This window comes from Bolinopsis microptera, chromosome 13 (genome assembly GCF_026151205.1).
Source record: "Bolinopsis microptera isolate Bmic1 chromosome 13, MBARI_Bmic_1.0, whole genome shotgun sequence".
NCBI lineage: Eukaryota > Metazoa > Ctenophora > Tentaculata > Lobata > Bolinopsidae > Bolinopsis > Bolinopsis microptera.
Genome location: NC_087084.1, coordinates 11,660,307 through 11,681,041, shown reverse-complemented (window position 1 = coordinate 11,681,041; position 20,735 = coordinate 11,660,307). Strand labels below are relative to the sequence as shown.

Here is a 20,735-nt window from a genome sequence, read left to right as displayed (position 1 = left end):
CTGAACATGGTAAAACATAGGTTAATTTCGTCATATTTCTAGTGATTTAGAAAAATTATCGTTTTTGTGAAATCGCACTATAATGCATTAGAAATACATTTAATTTAAGACGTTGACTTGAACTCGTTTTTTTTCACCGTTGGAATTATGAAGATCCAACGTGAAATTGGTGAAGACAGAACGTTTTGCAGTGCAAAGTTTTGGAGCAGAGTCCGTCAGTCATGTCGGGATGTATGTTACTAAGTAACAAATGCTCCCAACAAACGGTCCATAAGTCCCTTAAAATAAAGAGTTTCGTCCAGCGGATTTTACCTAATTAGTACCAAAGCGGTTTGCGATGATTTACTTTTTAATTTCATCACCCACCTAAGTCATTTTTATCGTCCAACAAATGGTATAACATATTTTTAGTCAAATTAAAAGGATGACAGTTGACACGGTTGATTTTATTTATAAAATAATTTAAACAATGTCTCCAAAAATATAAAGGGAATCTATTCTAACTGTTCTAAACATTAATAACAATTCTTAAATTAAAAGTTTCTAGTATTTTCCAATTACGGGGCTTTATGGGCACTACAAATCTTAACCTCAAAACAGTTTACTGTCCATTTGTCCGTTGAAAACAAATTAATTTGTATTCAACGTGCTACATCCGCTCCACATTTATCAGCTCCACCACACACAGATGAGAGGTCCATACCATCAATCACCCACACGAACATGCTCTTGCAGTTCATTCCGGTGAAAGAAAAGCTCTTCACGTCTCCGTATGCCTTCGCGCATTGTCTTGTCAGCTTCGAGGTGTACAAGATCTCACCCTCAACACTAAGCTCAACAACCCCATCGTTGATGGCAAAGTTCCAGTCAATAGCTCCATTGCCTAGCTCCTTAATCTTGTCCCTTATGCGTTGAGGTGTGTGACAGCTGATACAGCCGGAGAGGGAGATCCTGTTCAGACTCCACTGGAACTGTCCGCAGGTAGCTCCATCACTTTTATACAGGAAGATGGTCTTGACTTTTCTCTTGTGGACTAATGAGCGTACTCCAATACCTGTGGAGCCGTCGAGTCCTCCTTTGAACGTGTTGATGCAATCTGGGTTTGTGCAGAAGCCGCATTCCTTGGTCCAGCAATCACAGGACTTCTTACCATCTGAAATAGTATTTCTATTGGCTACAAACGATGTTTTTGCCGATATCCATGACTCAAATGCCGTAGGCACAAAAAACAAAAAGTCAAAAATATGGGTTAGCTAACTTGAGGTGTTTCACTTTCTTTGAGTTTGTGTACAATAGCCTAGCTTGTGTTCATGCTCACGCGTTTGTTTTTCATCCTGGCTGTAGCTGTTGTCTCTGACCGTTTAGTATAGTTTCAATGACTCAATGATTAAATATTCGCAAAATTATTTTTCGCGTGATATTCTGAATTGAGACTGAATTATTAAATCGGTGCGTGGAGCTAAACTGGTCAAGCAAATTGTCAAATTTCACCAATCACCACGCACGGATTCCACTCAATTATGGAAGACGGAAGTACAGTAAAACCCCAATTTACCGCGGAGTTTGGGGTTAAATTGAGATTTGCGGAAAATCGGGGTTTTACTGTATAAAGTCTATAGTGGCGGATATGTAAATATGTAAATATTTTGCACTTCATTTCGTTATAGTATTATGCTCAGATCCGTGTCAGCTTGCATAAGTGATACTGATATGCATAGGGTTGCATAGGATTAGAAATGGAAATGATCATTCGATCAATATGGAATATTATACATTTATCACATGCCTTCTCATGCGATATCAAAACTTTCGCCCACGAGGCTTGCCGAGTTAGCGAAAGTTTCGATATTTCCCGAGGCTTGCCGAGGGTTATATCGACATTTTCAATCACGAGGCTTGCCGAGTTTTGAAAATGTTGATATCGCATGAGAAGGCATGTGATTAATGTTTTATCACACTTTCTTTGGAGCCAAATTTGGCCGGGAAAGCAGAATTTGATCAAACGTTAGTTATAAATCTCACCAAAGCAAAACTAGACATGTCTAACTTATTTATGTTTATAATGTCCAAGCTATATATAGCTCTCGATAAGTTAGTATTTCAGATATTAAAGATACAATACGTCAAAATTAGAATCTCGCGTTTCACATTTATGACACAGTGAATGCTGTGTGCCGCGCTGAATTTGCTTTGTACTGCTACCTAGTGCATGCGATATTAATGTGTTTTCCGCCTATGGGTCTTGTACTTATGAGTCTAGAATATTCCGCCGCGAGCGCATTTGATACGTAATTACATCCTGCAAATCAATCGATGTGAGGTGATTCTAATACTTTATTTCTATTAGATATTTTTAGAGTCATTAAAACTGTAGATGTATAATGTATAGAACATCCGTTTAAGTGTTGATTATACATCACAGTCCTTATCGTATAATCTGTATCTGCGATAAGGTGAAAGAATTTCCTGGTTGTTAAATTTGAATAGTATAGAGCTGTGGCGCCATGATTGTCTATTTATCAGTCCACATTATACACTGCACACCCTAATTTACATCAACAATATTATCGTCCGTCTTGATTCTTGATTGTCTGTTATTTCAGAATGATTTAATCAATGCAACTTGTAATCGTTGACTTAGAATTTTATCAAGTATTCTGCTTAGTTCTTAGTCAGTATACATCTTTACTTGCCATATTTGCCATTATTTGCCATTATTTGGAGCCATATTTGGCCTGGAAAGCAGAATTTGATCAAACGTTAGTTATAAATCTCACCAAAGCAAAACTAGACATGTCGAACTTATTTATGTTTATAATGTCCAAGCTATTTATAGCTCTCGATAAGTTAGTATTTCAGATATTAAAGATACAATACGTCAAAATTAGAATCTCGCGTTTCACATTTATGACACAGTGAATGCTGTGTGCCGCGCTGAATTTGCTTTGTACTGCTACCTAGTGCATGCGATATTAATGTGTTTTCCGCCTATGGGTCTTGTACTTATGAGTCTAGAATATTCCGCCGCGAGCGCGTTTGATACGTAATTACATCCTGCAAATCAATCGATGTGAGGTGATTCTAATACTTTCTTTCTATTAGATATTTTTAGAGTCATTAAAACTGTAGATGTATAATGTATAGAACATCCGTTTTAAGTGTTGATTATAAGATCCACGTGAACTGACTGCATGGGTGAACAGAAGTTTTGCTAGTCAAGTATTTGAGAGCTGAGGTCGTCAATTATGTCATTATCGTCACTATACACAATCCCAACACAACGTCATAAGTCCCTTAAAATAGAGTTTCGTTCAGACGATTTTAACTGAATATTACCAGCGTTGTTCGGAGAATTTTATTATTCTACCTACAAGTCATTTTTATCAGATCCACAATGTTACTACATTATTTATTATCGCTTCAATTAAAGATGACAGTTGACACTGGTGAATATTATAAAATTTAATTTAACAATGTCTCCAAAACATTTAGGAATTATCAATGTTCTACCAGCTAATAACATCCTGTAATTCAAAGCATTTCTAGTATTTCCAATTTGAAGCTTGTATGCGCACATTATCACGACATTTTCCTCAACAGTTCTGTCCCATTTTCTTGAAACAAATTACTTGATTCAAGTTCGTACATCGTCCCACATTTATCACTCCACAACACATTTTGAGAGTTCTTACATATACACTATATTGCTCTTGCAGTATTCCGTTGAAAAAAAGTCTTCACGTCTCGATATGCTTGCGCATTTTGCATTTGAGTTGTACAAGATCTCACCTCAACACTAAGTCAACAACCCATCGTTGATGCTATAGTTCAGTCATAGTCATTGCAAGCTATCTATTTGCCGTTATCGTTGTGTGTGAAGTGGATAAGCCGAGAGGTATGATTTTGCACAATCTCACTGGAACTGTCCAGAGGTGATCTCCACACGTTTAAATCAGGAAGATGGTGAATCTGACTTTTTCTTGTGTGCTATACGTACCTCAATACTTGAGCCGTCGAAGTACTCCTTTGCGTGTTGATGCAATACTGGTTTGTGCAGGTAAGCCGCATTCTTGGTCAGCAATCCAGCTTTTTAATCTAAATATATGCGATTAAGCTAAAATGTGTTATTGCCGATTCGCATGACTCAAGCTAGCCAAAAATCAATTAAGTCAATAAATTTGATCGTTTCTAAGTATACCTTAAGTGTCACTTTCTTTGATATTGTGTACAAAGCCTGAAGCTTTGTTTGTCACCGTTTGTTTTTCATCCTGGCTTAGTTGTCTTGACGTTAGTATCAGTTACAATGACCAAATGATTACAATCCAAAAATTATTTTGCGTACAATCTCAGAATGAGAATGTTATTAAAATCAGTGGTGAGCTAAATGTCAAGAATTGTCAAATTGAACCATATCACCACGCACGGATTCACTCAATAGGAAACGGAAGTAAGTAAAACCCTATTTACCGCAGACTATTGGGGTTAAATTGAGATTTGCGGTAAATCGGGGTTTTACTGTATAAAGTCTATAGTGGCGGATATGTAAATATGTAAATATTTTGCACTTCATTTCGTTATAGTATTATGCACAGATCCGTGTCAGCTTGCATAACTATAAGTGATACTGATATGCATAGGGTTGCATAGGATTAGAAATGGAAATGATCATTCGATCAATATGGAATATAATAGGATATTAATTGATTAATTTTTTTCAATATACGTCACTAAAGGTACGTGCATCACTTGCATTTTATCTAACTCTCATTTTATTTCGGACAATCCAACCGCCACATTGTTACACAAGTGTAACCAGCCAATTAAGTGGGAAGCTGAAAATTGGGAATTGAACCTGGTACCTTGTATTTAACAAGCAGGCAGATTAACCAACTGAGCCAAGCCATGAAAAAGGAAGAATTAAAATAATGGGGATTGGGGGCTGGGGCACTCACATTTTCCAGGACCTCCAAGTGTTATCCACGATGATGTAGTGGCATACTCCGTGAAATCTGGAATAGTGTTATTCAGTAACTTTTATTCCAACAAAGATTTTTAAATTCTGTGAAATTAATCCTGTGGGAATAATTCAAAAAGTAACTTAAGGCTTGAATACCATCCGATTAATTATTTAATTAATCATCTAAGAAATCTTCTTGAAACGCTATATACAGTATACATTAATTCCAGAATCAATTACAAATGATTTTGTGTAAAAATATTTAGAAAATTATAACACGTCATATTCTTACATGAAGTGGCAGTTGGGACTGGGTCTACTATGACTACTGGCTCTGGCTCTACGGGGACTACTGGCTCTGGGTCTACTGGTACTACTGGCTCTGGCTCTACTGGGACTACTGGCTCTGGCTCTGGGACTTTATCTTCCTTCTCTTGTTGTTCTAACTTTCTACGCTTTTCCTCCTTCGTCAATTTTATAACTCTCTCTTCTTTTTCTGAGAAATGATTTTATGTGAACTTGTTTTTTAATTGAATATTAATTAAAGGTTCCAAATCCGTCACAACAAATCGAGATCATTACTGTTAAACAACTTTGCATGGAGTTTGCTTATAGTTATGCAAACGCAAGCAAGTTCATAGTGATAAGCGGTTCATAAAAATTAAAAACCGGATTAAAAAGGCCTCTTTATATGTAATGTTAAAAGTTTTGAATGGTTTTAATGTACCCTGACTTGAACTTAATATACTATTAAGAACTTTAACTATAATTAATGTGCTATACTGACCTCTCTTTGGGATCCTTGTTCCTTTCCCTTTCTCAATCACATTTTTACCTCCTCCTTTTTTCTCTGCATTGAAAAATACATTAAAATCAGAGAAACCGACATAAACTCGTTTTTGTTTCATTGTTGCAATTCGTAAATCAAATCTCAATATTTCCATACTTCAAATATTATTTCAAATTTCAATAATTATTCTACGAACCTGCGCATTCTTCCTCGGACTCATCTGACCCGTCGGTGCACTCTGCTTTACCATTACAGAAGAGTTTCTTAGGAACGCATTGTATACCGTCCGCACACTTCTTTTTGGCTGCCGGACACTCGTAGGCTGGTAAAGTGATTATTCATTATTTATTATTTATTATTTATTATTGATTTATAATTCATAATTCTAAATTTATATAGCTTAATATTGTTAAAATAATCTGCTTACCAGCGCAGAAGGCAGGATCTTCGTCTGACTCGTCCTCGCAGTCTGGCTCTGAGTCACACAGATTCCATTGGGGCAGACATTTATTACCATCACACTTTCTTTGATAAGGCGGACACTCGTATTCTGCAGTTATGAAAATTAAATACAGTAATCTATTGACTAATTAAATGTAAAGTGGACACGAATTTGACAAACTAAAATGTACTTTGATTTCTTTGATTAATCAAAGTTAAATGATAGCCAATATGAACAAAACAGTTAATTAAGTTAAATAATACCTCCACAAACCTGTACAGAAGTCAGAATCTTCATCCGATCCATCGTCGCAGTTTACAGTTCCGTCACACATTGTTGCAATAGAAATACACTGGTTACCACTGGTACACAATTTCGTGCCTTTCGAGCATACACCCAAATCTAGTTTGAACATAATAAATATGTTAAATATGTTTTATCGAATAATGAATAATAGCAGTGCCGAACAAATCTAAACCTAGGAAATCTGCCGTTTCATTGCAAATCTCAAATGTTTCAAATTGTCTAACAAAACTACCATATGATTAGGATGACTATGGAAATGTGTGAATATCATGTTGAATATTATGTCAAATATTATGTCAAATAATTTAGTGCTAACCATAGCAAATGTCGTCACTCTCATCGGACCCGTCAGCACATTGTGCTTGACCGTCACACTTTTTCAAAACGAGAGCACATCCATTTCCGTCAGCACACATCATTTCGTTCAATTTACAATCGCAGCCCATATCGTCGGACTTATCGTTACAGTGAGAAACTTTATATTTATCACATTTTCCAGCTGATTGAAAACATTGCAGTCCGTCCGCACACTTTTCGTATTCAGCCGGGCACTGATAACCTGGTGAAGTGTTCAACTATTTTCCATCGTCAAAAATAATTACCCGATATTTCTAATTTCTATCTAATGAATAAATTTATATACATAAACACTTATAAACTATTATAATTACACCTAAAAACACTGAAAACTGTATTTAAGATTCAGAAATTCTGCATACTTGCACAAGTCGGCGTTATCAAAGCCGTTGAGCACGCAGTGCGCATTAACATACCACTGTTGAACACATTGTCACATCGCCAACTTTGTTTCTCCTCGGCATACGAACCCTAAATTGGGTTTTGAAAATTGAATATGTTCATTTTTGATCGATCGGATACGTATACGTAGTGAATAATGTCGAGTGCTGTTAAAAAAACTTAAACTATTTAGGTCTAAACATCCATTTATTAAATACCAAATTTATCAAATTGTTGCTAACTAAACCGGATGACCAATATGCATTGGTATTATGTACTAGATAAGTAAAGAAGTGCAAAAAGTGCCGGCAATAATTTTTTCAAATTTTGCAAATATTTAGCATTCTGAATAGAGCTAAATTATAGTTATCACTTTCGATTATTCGAACATCGATTTGGAACTTAAATCGTCATATTTTATGCTTCTAAAACTAGCAATCATTCCGCGCGAGTAATAACTTATAATCTGCAATTACATAATCCGCTCATATTGTTGGCACTATCGACTGCCGCATGTAGTTAAGTTAAACTTAATATTTATTCATTTTCACTGTGAAATTCATAAGAAACTTATTGCATGAAATTGATATACTTTAAAAATTTGTCGTATTAATCAGAAAACGGGTCGGACTGTAAACATGTATTTATTGTTATTCCGTATGGCGTCATAGAAAGTTGCACGGATTACCACGTTTTTCCAATTAACTTTATGAAGATTTACTAGGTAGAGAACTTTTAGATAGTTCTTCTAGTGATAGTATAGATATTTCACATTGTATTGACCTTCGGTATAAAGTCTAACTAATTTTAATAAACTTGATCGAAACCTTTCAGTATTCGGTAGAACAGTAGAATTCGCATGGCTTTAGTATTATAATTGATAAAAGCAACAAAGATTATTTTACATTTCTTACGGCATTAATTCCCTCTAACCGTTTGCTAAAATCTGTCATCCATAATGTGATTACTGAAATCTCGCAGCCAAATCAGACCGTCGTTCTAAACGTAAGGTAGAATCAATTATTAAATTTAGAGAAAAAGAAATTTTCAAACCTATGATGTGATTGGTTAAACGGTTTGGATCTCTGAAAATATTTTAAAATTCTTGTTAAGGTTCACAGAATCAGGAGATACTGACTAGGATGTATCTTACTAATTGTGGCAAGAATCTGAATGTTTTCAGTGTTGAAAGTTTAGTTTCTTAAATCCTGGAGTAGTCATTCGTGTCCCTGATATTTGGGTTAATTCTAACTCTCCTACCCGATATTTCTAATTTCTATCTAATGAATAAATCTTATTTACATATAACACTTATAACTTTATAATACCACCTCATAAAACACTAAAACAGTATTTAAGTATTTAGGAATATCTCTGCATACTTGCACAAAGTTCCGGCGATTCATCAAAGCCGTTTGAGCACGCAGCAGCGCCATTACACAGACCACTGTTGGGAACACATTCGTCAACATCGCCACACTTTGTTTCTCCCTCTGGGCACACGAACCCTAAAATTGGGGTTGTTTGAAAATTGCATTGTTCACTTTTTGATCGGATCGCTGCATATCGTATACGTAGTGAATAATGTCGAGGATGACTTTGTTTTATAAAAAACTATAAATAGTTTTTTAGGGTCTCTAACACCAATCATTTTAAATAAACAAAATTTAAATCATTTGTATGAACTGCAATGACTTTTTGTAGACCGTGATTGACCGAATATTTGCCCATTGGTACTTTGGTATGGTACTAGATAAAGATAAAGAAGGCAAAAGAAGAGCCGGCAATTAATTTTTTAAATGTTGCAAGATATTTGCATTCTGATGAGGGAGCGCTAAGATATTATAGATTATCACATATTCGATTATTCGAACATCCGATTATGGAATTAAAAGTTCGTATGTGATTTTATAGCTTCTTAAAACTTCTACAATCTACGGCGGAGTAATAACTTAATAATCCTGCAACTTAATAATCCTGCATCATTGTTTTGTGCAACTAATCGACTGCACGCAATGTAAGTTAAAGTTAAACTATAAATATTGTAATTCAATCTACACTGTGAAATTTACCATAAGAAACTTTCTACTTGCATTGAAAATTGAATATTATTTAAAAATTTGTCGATTATTAAATCAAGAAAACGGTCGGACCGTAAACAATGTCTTATTGTGTAATTCCGTATGGGACCCTGGTCATTAGGAAAGTTTGCACGAGATAGACCACGTTTTTCCCAATTTAACTTTAGAAGATTTTCACAGGAAGAACTTTTAAGATAGGTTCTTCCTGTGTTCAGTATATGATATTTCACATATGTTTTGATCCTTCGGTATAATAGTTCAACTAATTTAGTTTAATAAAATCAGATCGAACTCTTTCAGAATCCGAGGAGAACAGTGAAATTCCGCATGGCTTTTAGTATTATAATTGATAAAAGCCCAACAAAAGGATTATTTTAAATTTTCTTACGGCATTATATTTCCCCTTCCTAAAATCCGGTTCTGTAAAATCTGGCTATCCATAAAATAGATTGATATCTGGAAAATCCGGTCCGGCAGCCAAAATCCCAGACCGGTCGGTTCCTAAACGTAAAGTTGTAGGAAGCAGAAAAATATGATAAAATAGAAGAAAAAAAAGAAAATATTTCAAACCTTTATGAATGGTGATTGGTTTAAAATCGGTTGGATCCTCTGAAAAATGATGATATTATAAATTCTTGTTCAAAATGTTCACCAAGAATCAAGATGATACATGATAGGGATGTATCCGTTTTACTAATTGTTGAGCAGAAATGTGCCTTATCGCAGATTGCTGGCAGTAGGTAAGTCTAAGTACATAAATATAGATATCAATGTAATGTGTTGATACCAATAATTTACATAATAATTTACCGTCATTTACATAAAAACTTACCCTTATCTGTCACAAAACCTGAAATATGTAATATTTTTACAATAACTCTGCAGATTCAAACTAAGTTTTAGCACGTAACACGTTATTCAAAAACAAAATAAAAGTAAGAAGCCAAAAATATAAAACATTATCAAAAATATCACCTATTTGCAATTTGGTTTAATAATTACTCTTTTAAAGCTAAAGATAATTTTGGCAAGCTCACCCTTTTTGGTCACTATCTCTATGGTAGTACCGAGCTCTTCTTTGTACACTATAACACGGTGAGACGTTTCATCATCCTCTGAAATAACATTAATAATTAAAATAAAGTAAATAATTGAAATAATTTTAGTTTCTTAAATGGTGTTGTCTAAAGATGCCCACTTGACATAGACCTAGGAATAAAGCATAATGTTATGTTTGTGAAAATTGTAACAACTCTAAACTGAGTAAATCTTATGTATATCATTATGTATATTACTCACCACCATAACACTCTTTTATAGAAGTGGCTCCCTTCACTGATAACTGTCCTTCAGGACAAGGGGTGCACGATGTAGCTCCTGCAGCACTGTACTGGTCCAGTCCACATTGCTGACAGCCGTCAGCTGACATGAAGCTTCCAGCTGGGCAATCTGTAAAGAAAAACTTGTCAGCAGGTGTTAGATATAGTGGTAATCAATATCGGAAATTCAATTACGATTTGCAAAAATTATAAAAACCCTGAACTAAAAACTATTAACAAATGTTTGGCGAGCTGAAAATAAATTCCTAAGAACAATTCCTGAATTTCTAAAATAAATTCATTCAGCTGTTATCTGGCTGAATGGAAATAGAGCAGTTCTAAAAATCTCAGTATAAATAGATTTCTTGAATCTCCTATTACCTTATTACTAACACAAGTTACATTAACCAACAAATCTTTCTACTGACCTGCGAAAAGAACCCCTTGAAGGCATAGCAGTATGATGCACGCTAGCATCGTGCCCTTTAAAACCATGGAACTACCCTGATAAGAGATTTTCAAAGGTTATACATCACGATAAATGCATATTGATTGTTTCTCTAAGCTTCCATTGATATTTCGAGTTGTATTCCTTGGAATGAGATAAGATTTATACAGTAGTTATATCCCACCCACAATCTTCACTATAAATATAAGTATTAACTATAAACTACAAATTGACAGAGCTCATGACCAACCGCCAAAAAATAAAAAGTAACATAATAAGAACAAATCTAAGTTTAAGTACAACTTGGTGCGCTAAAATCTAAGGCAATTCTTTTTACAAATAAAAGGGATAATACGCTCACTAACCCACTAATGGTAGGTATTAATCAGGTTCCTCAGGTAACTGATACAGTCTATTTAGGAGTAACCATTGACAACAAACTGTCTTGGGGGAAGCATATTCAGCTGAAATGTAACAAAGCGGTACAACATCTTCAGGCGTGTAACAGAGCAGTCAGTAAAACGTGGGGTATTACCCCTACAGGGACGAGATGGATATATCACCAAATTATTCTCCCTTCTCTAGGTTACGCTGCATTTGCATGGCAGCATAGAATAGACGAAGCCCAATACATAAGACCAAGATGCAGGTAATTCAGAGACACGCTAGTATCATGACATCAAGAGGACTCAAAAGCACACCACTAGAAAACTTGGAAATCATGGCAGGATTCAAATCCATTGATCTAAAACTCAAGGAACTGGCCATACTTTCAGCTAGGAGACTTAAAATTAACAGAAATTGGAATTCTAACTACCAGTTTAGCAGAACAGGAAACTGTAAGTCCCATGCATACAAGTTGAACAAACTCAAAGCTATCTCAACCATACCAGCGATGAAATGTAAAATCACGGACATTACCAAAACTACCACAGATTTGGATCGGAAGTTTAAAACAATAATACAGGAGCGGTCTGCAGAAACACAGCAGGTCGGAATCACCCCAACATCACATTGGGCTATTTTCACAGATGGTTCAAAAATAGAACAGTTCTCAGGTGCACTAGGTTACTGCGTAATAAAAAACTCAATCGAGGTCCAGAGACAAAGTTTCCACCTAGGCACTCAGGCAACTGTATACCAGTGTGAATTGTTTGCTCTTAACACATCAGCTCACTGTGCAACTAACACTATTACAGAACCTGGGAGTATAACATTCTTTTCGGATTCACAGGCAGCAATTTTAGCAGTCACACACCACACGGTCACATTTAACTTAGTACTTGATACCATTAACTACCTTAACAATCTAGGACAAAAAACTCAGTCACTGTCAGGTGGGTCCCGGGACATGCAGGAATTCCAGCCTCCAGGAGACGTAAGAGCTGACGAACTAGCCAGAGAAGGATCAGAGAAGGTCCTGAACCCATCAGTTTATCCGAAGGAGCAATTAAGGCGGCAGTAAAGGAGTACTTACACGGAATCCATCTTCGTAGATACAGGAACACGGTACTGAATGAGAAAGGAAAAATCCCACTAAAAATCTTACTCACCAAATATAAATACATGAATCTTGGACTTGCAGGAAATCATCAAAAGTGGTTAACCTGGATCTTCACAGGACATAGCCCCCTAGCCTACTTCCAATACAAGGCAAACAATTTCACATCCCCCGCTGTGAACACTGTCCAGAAGAGGAGGAAACCTCGGAACACTTCATGTGTCACTGTATAGGATAGATGACCATTAGGTTGAGAATTTTCTAACCTGGGAAGATATAGTCACAACTAGAATCAGTACGGTTGTAAAATTTATTGAGGCAACCAATAGACTATTAAAGGAGGATATTTTACAGGATCCTATTAACCACTAACACAAGTAGGATAACTTGCAGATTAATAGGAATTGACCGTCCCTGAAAGTCCCTGTCTCCTCATCGTTAACCCGGAAGGGTTGCACCAGGGGCGGTGGTAACAGAACTTCAAGACTCTCGGGGTCTGTTGTCGATATCTATATTCTATATATAATATAATTATGGTATATAACTTGGGAGTCTCTCTCTCTAGCAGCATGAGTTGGAGAATGGGGACGCGTTGTGAAAGCCACCGCAAGGAAGGCTTACTGTCGACGCCGACCAATCAAAAGAAGAAGTACAACTTGGAGTCTCAGTCAGGACCTGGGACTTATAAAAAATCTCCGAAAATCAGAGCCAATTTTACCACACTGTCTACAATTCACGGTCAAACATTTTTATTCCCTTTCGTGCCGGGCCACGCACCTAATTTTAAATACCACGTAAATACCAAAGTAAAAATTTCTATTTTCGGATATTGCAACATTCTGAAAAAAGCTGCTTTATTTATTTAATCGAATTGTTTCTTAGCTTTAATTATCCAATGACTTGCAAAAAAAATTCAGGCTTGATCGAATAGCTGCAAATCATCTCCCAGACCAGTTTTTCACGCCCAAAAACCAGATCATTATATGAAAACAAAACTATTTATTCGTTTTTTCCTGCATTATTTGTAATCCTAGAGGCACCAAATAATTGTCCACCGATAAAGTACCAACTTTCCCCAGCGGTACAAATCTAATAAAAAGTATAAATAAGGGTCTCCTTCCGGGGTTTTAAATATTTTTAACTAATTATACTCAAAATATTTCCAAAACAACACTATTTGAATTTCTATTGAAAATCGTAAAAATCACACATCTTCATGAACACTGATCCTTGTAGTTAATTACAGCCCAGCACGTGAATTATTTCAACTCTCAGTAAGCTGATTAAGATTTATCCTGCTAAGATAAATTAATATTAAATCAATTAATTAATTGATATAAGTAATTAAGTACTGTTCCGTCAATATCTACGTCCTGTTACCTGTAAAGCTGTAATTAGATTTTTTAAAAAAGGCAAAGGAAGAGCCGGCAATTGATTTTTTAAATGTTGCAAGATATTAAAATTATATAGGCTAATCTAACTGCGTATAATGCGATTACACTATTAATTGCACAAGGTGCAGCTGCGGGTGTAAATTGATACAATAATCGCACGAGGCGAAGCAGAATTATTTCACGAGGCGCAGCCGAGTGCAATAACTGGTGTAATCGTATTATACATGCAGTTAGATTCGCGTATGACTGATGATCGGTGCGATTAGTTTATAATCGCACGAACTATCATGTTGTTAGTTGCTCTAAAAACAGTGAGATTATAAACTAATCACACTGGTTTGAGAGCACTGAGCAACTCAAAGAACAGCACACTTCAACCCTCCACTTCAACCCGAAACCTCTTCCGAGAAACGAAGTGACGTCGTCCGCCAACTCTTTCTTTCGGTTGATTTGTACAATCTTGTGGCTCCACAAAAATTTCTGATAACCTCTTCAACAAAGGGTAAAATACAGATAAGAAAAGTAAACATAGGATAACCGTCCGATGCTAATTGCTCCTGTTATGTGATTGGTCGGATCTGAGTCACGTGACATGACTTAAATGAAATATTTTCCAACTATTACAACTAATTAACCTAATTATTTAATTTTTAATGATTAATTGGGTCTTCACTGGAAAGTCAATAATGTCGCCCAATAAATTTTGAGCATTATATGTGCTAAAGATTCTTGCCGTTTAGTATTTTGATTTGCCATCTATAGCCTCTAGAAAAGGTGGGTCGTAAACGACCCTATCGTCCCTAATGGGTTAACTTCTTAACTTAATTTGATATAACGTAACAGTAAAAACAGTATAAACAATAAAACATTTCCTTCCGTATAACAGAAATTCAAGTCATCTCCCACTTGAGATATATCGGTTTGTCACGTCCATGAACAACCAGATCATTATAATATGGCAACAAAATAATATCCGTTATCTCCTGAATTATTTGTAATCCTAGAGGCACCAGTATATCATTATGTAATGCTGTAATGGCAACTAAACTATATCCGTTCTCTCTTGCATTATTTGTAATCCTAGATAGAGGCGGGGGAGCATTTGAACCTTATTTCATGGGGGTGATTCGGATAAAAAATACATCGATTTCAGTTAGTTTCAAGTTTCAACTGTCGGGGGCCCTTTTAGAACAATTTCGAAGATCAACTGTAAAGTGATTTAGCACGCTCGCCTAGAGGCACTGCAGTAAATTCATTATTTCGATCACATAATTGGTCACAGATTTCAATGTCTAATTAAGTTTCGGCCACGGTCTGGTGCTTTCACTGCAGCAGAGGTGGGTGCAACCGACCGAACCTGACCCCCTGCGTGGGAGGCGAATGAATTAACTATTAAACCACCCGGCCGTTCACATAGGATATAACAGTCAATTAATGCTCGAAAAGCTGCATTTTTGGGTTAAATCTTTAAATTATATGAGTTACAGCTGTTTGACGTTTTCTTCCGAGGGATAATAATTCAGAAAATCTTAATTAACTTAGATCAGGTCATTCAGTGCTGGGTCGGTGGACACTTGAGACACACTTTTAAGGCCTTAACCGTGCCTTAATTTAAATGTCAATTTAGTGTGGGAGTCCCTTATCCGTGTCTTAAAAATTAAGTAACCCTTGTTTTATTCGTGCATTAGCCTTATTTTGGCATATTATTATTCACCTCTATGAGTTTTTAAGGGAAAATGTAAAAATGAAGAATAAAAGAAAACTACAGTTCTGAATTTGTAACAATAACTGTTAAAATATGCACTTTAAGTATGTCAGTCAATTTGTTAACGATGAGCCATACATGAAAAAGTTTCATCTCGATCACTAGAAATTGATTAATGTGTCAGTTTACTTGGGTTACGAGCTCGACTGGTGGTACGTCCCAATCGTGCTTCGATTGAATTAATATAGTCATAGAGACAAATATACGGAGAGAGAGAGAGAGAGAGAGAGAGAGAGAGAGAGAGAGAGAGAGAGAGAGAGAGAGAGAGAGAGAGAGAGAGAGAGAGAGAGAGAGAGAGAGAGAGAGAGAGAGAGAGAGAGAGAGAGAGAGAGAGAGAGAGAGAGAGAGAGAGAGAGAGAGAGAGAGAGAGAGAGAGAGAGAGAGAGAGAGAGAGAGAGAGAGAGAGAGAGAGAGAGAGAGAGACGTTTTCAACTTAACATATCATTAAGTTATTAAGATGTTAAGTTAAAACAGCAACAAATTATAATGCGAAATAATCTAGAATAGGTTAAAGAACAGCCCTTTAATAAGTCATTATGGTACAAGTTAAAATATCTGTTCCAGGACCGTCGACGAGTCCAACTCGGCGCGCGTCCTGGTTGGTTGTAAACCTACAAGGTACAAGGGAAGTAAAAATGAAAACAATATTAAACATGGAATTAAGAACTGGATTATCGATTAGAATAAACATGAAACGAAATAAGGATATGCGCTGCAGGCCGCTAGAATATAACGATGTAAGTTTCATTTTTAAACATTTTTAATGATATTCTGATTTCTGAACTATCACTATTTTTATCAACGCGGGTAGAAACATATTTGAAATTGTACTATCTAATCATACGTTAATAAAAATGAATGGTGATAGGGAAACCGGGAACATTTAGTCTATCGAAAGTACGAAATAGGCAAGCATCTATGTTAAATTCAATATTTATGGCGGATATGCCTTACACTAGCAGTTACATACTTAATTTTTTGCAAAGAAATTATTTCTGTCTAGTTTAGTTTAGTTAATGAACTTGAAATTCGATTTAATGTTATGTTTGTTACAAAGTTAAATTTCAAGTCAACTAATTAATGATCAATATCCTTGACGAGACGGAAATAATTTCTTTGGAAAACACACAATATACGCAAACTCAAAGTGGCATATCGATTCTGAATTTTGGGATTTTTCCAGCAATAGGCGGATAAAGCCTTTTATGTTTTACTTTGTCTGCCTTACAGTTACATATTTAATTTTTTGCCAGGAAATTATTTCTGTCTAGTTAGTGGACTTGAAATCCGATTTAATGTTATATTTGTCACAAAGGTAAATATCGAGTCAACTTAATGATCAATATTCTTGACGAGACGGAAATAATTTCCTTGGAAAAACACATACGCAATTACTCAAAGTGGCATATTGATTCTGAATTTTGGGATTTTGCTACCAATTTTGTTTAAAAGCCTAATCTGTTTACAAATTCAGAATTCTTATACGAGTCCAAACGACCACTAGCTACAAGTAAAGCACCTATAATGTCGGTTTTGGGGATGTTGATGTGGCATAATATTTGAGCAACCTCCACAAAATCAATACAAATCCATGTGCGATTGGAAGATTGAAAAATTCTGAAATAATACTAGGCGATGAATATAATAACTTAATCAAATAAAGCTATAACAAGCAATTAACACGTATAGTTATACTCCCACTCCTAATTTATCATTTACTTGATACTGCTGCAACCCAGAACATGATTTTATTTTGAAAAGATAAAAAGCCCACAAAATAACCCTGAGCCTCCCCAACTTGAAACATAATATCAAATTTGATCATAACCATGTCCTCAGTGCTACTTGAACCTTGCACCTCAGTGCTACTTGAACCCTGCAGCTGCAGGGTGGATATGAATGGTAATTATAGAATTCTTTGTATGGAAATTCGATTAAATGCGGTACCTTTGTCACAAACCGTTCTTTTTGGAAAAACACATACGTAGAGTGGCATATTGATTTAAAATTTTTCCGGGGAAATTTGGAAAATTGGCCGTTAATTTTTTTTGGAAGCCTAATTTATCATTTATTTGATACTGCTGCAACCCAGAACATGATTTTATTTTTAAGAGATAAAAGCCCACAAAATAACCATGAGCCTCCCCAAGCTAACGTAATCTAAAAAAACGATAAATTATTCATTCATTTGAAACATAATATCAAATTTGATCATAATTATGTGCTCTTGAACCTCGCCGGCTGCAGGGCTATTGAAACTTTGAAACAAATAATATTAATAAGATAAGTTAGGTTATGGAACTGCTGGAGCAACGAGTGCCAAAGGCACGAGTTCCAACAGCTGTTCCATAACTTACTTATGGTACAGCACATCAAGATAGATAAGGCTACAATTTGCGACCAAAAAAACCAAATTTGGACTTAATTAACAATTTAAAAAACACATTTTTATATTTTCTTCCGTAACGCTGACCAATCAGAGACGATCCACGTGGCCTATAGCATGATCACTCTTGCGTTTCCTCTATTTTATTGGATGCTTACTTGTGGGCACGTGTAAAACCGATTTTTAGTTACTCAATAAGTTGTTTGCATACTCCAAACAACTTATTGAGTAACGCATTTTTTGGCAGATCTTTTAATTGAGTTTTGAGGTGAGATTGAGAGGATTAGCGTGCAAGGACCCGGTCCTATTGATTGGGCGACATCTGTCCGACAGCGACATCTGTCCGAAAGCTGAATTAGGGATTTCGGACAGATGTCTCTGTCGGACAGGAGTCGTTTTTGGCGACATCTGTCCGAATTTCGGATTATATTGTAATTTCGGTTCACATTCGCATTTCACAAGCTCACAGGTAATCTCGTGACGTTCTAAAGCTGATGTGATCCCTTAAGATCTGATCCATCGATACGTGATTGACTAGTTGAGAACAGGATCGTGCTAGCCGTACCCTAACAAGCTGTCGATCACATCACAGGACATGAGTACATATAGGACAGCAGTATGGAGATCACTTATCGCAATCCACAATGGCAACTAATCTTCAACCACCAATCCTAACTTCGCTCCCCACATGTGGAATCAACACGAAGCTGCACAGATGAGGATTCCTCGCTCATCCAACATCGTAGAAGGTTGGCATCACGGATTCCATTCAATGCTGTCCTGCTCGAAGCCCACAATTTGGAAGTTCCTTGATTGCCTTAAAGCAGAACAAGCCCTTACAGACGTGAAGAAAACCAAAAGAGACGGGCGGGAACTACCTGAGCCACGTGCACCCAAATGGATCCGTTATGATCGACAACTTCAGAGAATTGTAGATGATTACAACAACTACAGCAACCCTATGGATTTCCTTAAAGCTATCGGAAATTTGACTATGCTTTAGATTTGATTCTGTGATATTGTATTATATTGAATTAATTTATAACATTTAAATAACATTGAAACTATTGTCCAATTTATCGACATCAAATTAAAATAAACTGTGGTAGTAAACTATGGCTCAGATCATATCTCAAATTGGACATGTTACGTATACAATTTAGCAAGTAACAGTTTAGATCATGTCTCTAATTGGAAATGTGTCGTATTGAAATCAGGTCACAATTTCGGACAGATGTCGTTTTTTTCTGGTACCCTGATTCGGACAGATGTCTCTTTCGGACAGATGTCGCTGTCGGACAGGAGTCGTGTTACCGTCCTATTCGATCTTTTTGAGCCAGGAATTTTCATTTATTTTGATGTCTCATCCATTACGTCTCGTGACTACGCTCCTGTGTGAGTGTCTGGTCCTTTTAATTATGTCAGTTTCCGTTACACCTGCATCAAACAGTGTGTTGGTTGATGGTGCTTGTTCTTAAGGAATGATTAGTCGCCTTAATCATTAGGAGTGAAAAAAGCGCTTTATTTAAATCCGCTTTACCAGGTAGTTTTGATAAATAAAAATTGAATATATTTTCAAATTATTGTTGGTGATAATTTCCTGTTCAAATTTATGAAAGTAGTTCCTTTCCGATCTACTCTAATTTAAAACGTTTAAAATGATACTTCATGCTTGACCCGTTACGTGCTGTTCTCTAGAACTATAAGGATGTGAATTGTGAATCTAATCTCATATAAATATTCAGAAAAACCGGTTTTACTCTGAGACGCTTGTGAATGGCCATTGCAACAGAGTGCTGTGTCACGGGGGCATGTCTCGTGACTACGTCACTCGACTACCACGTGCTTGTGCCGTACCATAATAGGCTTTGTGCAACCTGCAGTTTTATTATCGGATTTATACCCGGATTAATATGGTCATGTATTATCATTATGACGCAGTGAAACTATCGGACTACGATGTATGGGGACTTCCACCCCATGGCAACATTAAAATACATTTATAAAATATATTGACTCTGTCATATTACGTTTTAAAAAGATATCCCTGCAAACACAAAAAAGCATCTCCAAGTGATGTCTCAAATTTGACACATAAAAATTCGACCAAACCTGCACAAATTATTCGTCTTATTACCATATAACTATCTGGAAAGTTTTTAAAAATTCTATAGGCCAGTTCCCGAGAAAATCAAAACGTTATGTATTAAAACACTCCATTTTTATTTGGAACAGATTTGTCGAATGTCCTTCTGAAATCATCAAGCTATCACAATTTCTTCCTGGTACTCACCTGGTCTGTTAGTTAGGCAAAAATCTGGGTATAAATCCGTAACAACTAACAATTGCTGGTCAGTATCTTTTATTAACTACCAGTATCTTATAAAAGATACTGACAGTGACAAGCCCTAATAGTAATAAGGTATAATAATTGTGTCCCAGAAATCACAACAGGGTGACAGTCAACCGATAAACACTTCCTTATCCCTCAAAATTGATGTTTTATAGTTAATAGGAGCAACGAGCAACATATATTTTGATCCTTCGGTTCTACAGCTCATGACCTAGGGCTGAAACCGAAAGATCGAGGCAACTCAGGCAATCCTCA

The 20,735-nt window shown here is 36.1% G+C and overlaps 1 protein-coding gene across 1 annotated transcript; it reads right to left on the bottom strand.

The window, feature by feature from the left end:
- Positions 1 to 397: 397 nt before the first annotated feature.
- LOC134825094 (low-density lipoprotein receptor-like) lies at positions 398 to 19,712 on the bottom strand. The gene is made up of 15 exons (XM_063837233.1): positions 19,703 to 19,712; positions 11,062 to 11,137; positions 10,614 to 10,763; positions 10,352 to 10,429; positions 10,147 to 10,164; positions 9,885 to 9,923; positions 8,616 to 8,741; positions 6,812 to 7,054; positions 6,463 to 6,591; positions 6,175 to 6,297; positions 5,944 to 6,069; positions 5,745 to 5,807; positions 5,250 to 5,453; positions 4,953 to 5,009; positions 398 to 1,153 (listed from the first exon to the last, which is right to left on the bottom strand). Exons 2-15 carry the CDS (start codon positions 11,126 to 11,128, stop codon positions 642 to 644), a joined length of 1,935 nt encoding a protein of 644 aa, XP_063693303.1. The 5' UTR covers positions 11,129 to 11,137; positions 19,703 to 19,712; the 3' UTR covers positions 398 to 641.
- Positions 19,713 to 20,735: the final 1,023 nt, after the last annotated feature.

Coding starts and splice junctions, on each gene's coding strand:
- LOC134825094 (XM_063837233.1), bottom strand. CDS start 11,128: ATGGTTTTAAAGGGCACGATGCTAGCGTGCATCATACTGCTATGCCTT. Junction 8,742..9,884: donor ACCAATCACCATTCATAAAG/GTTTGAAATATT, acceptor CCCCAATTTTAG/GGTTCGTGTGCCCAGAGGGA. Junction 7,055..8,615: donor ATCGCCGGAACTTTGTGCAA/GTATGCAGAGAT, acceptor ACACTTCACCAG/GTTATCAGTGCCCGGCTGAA.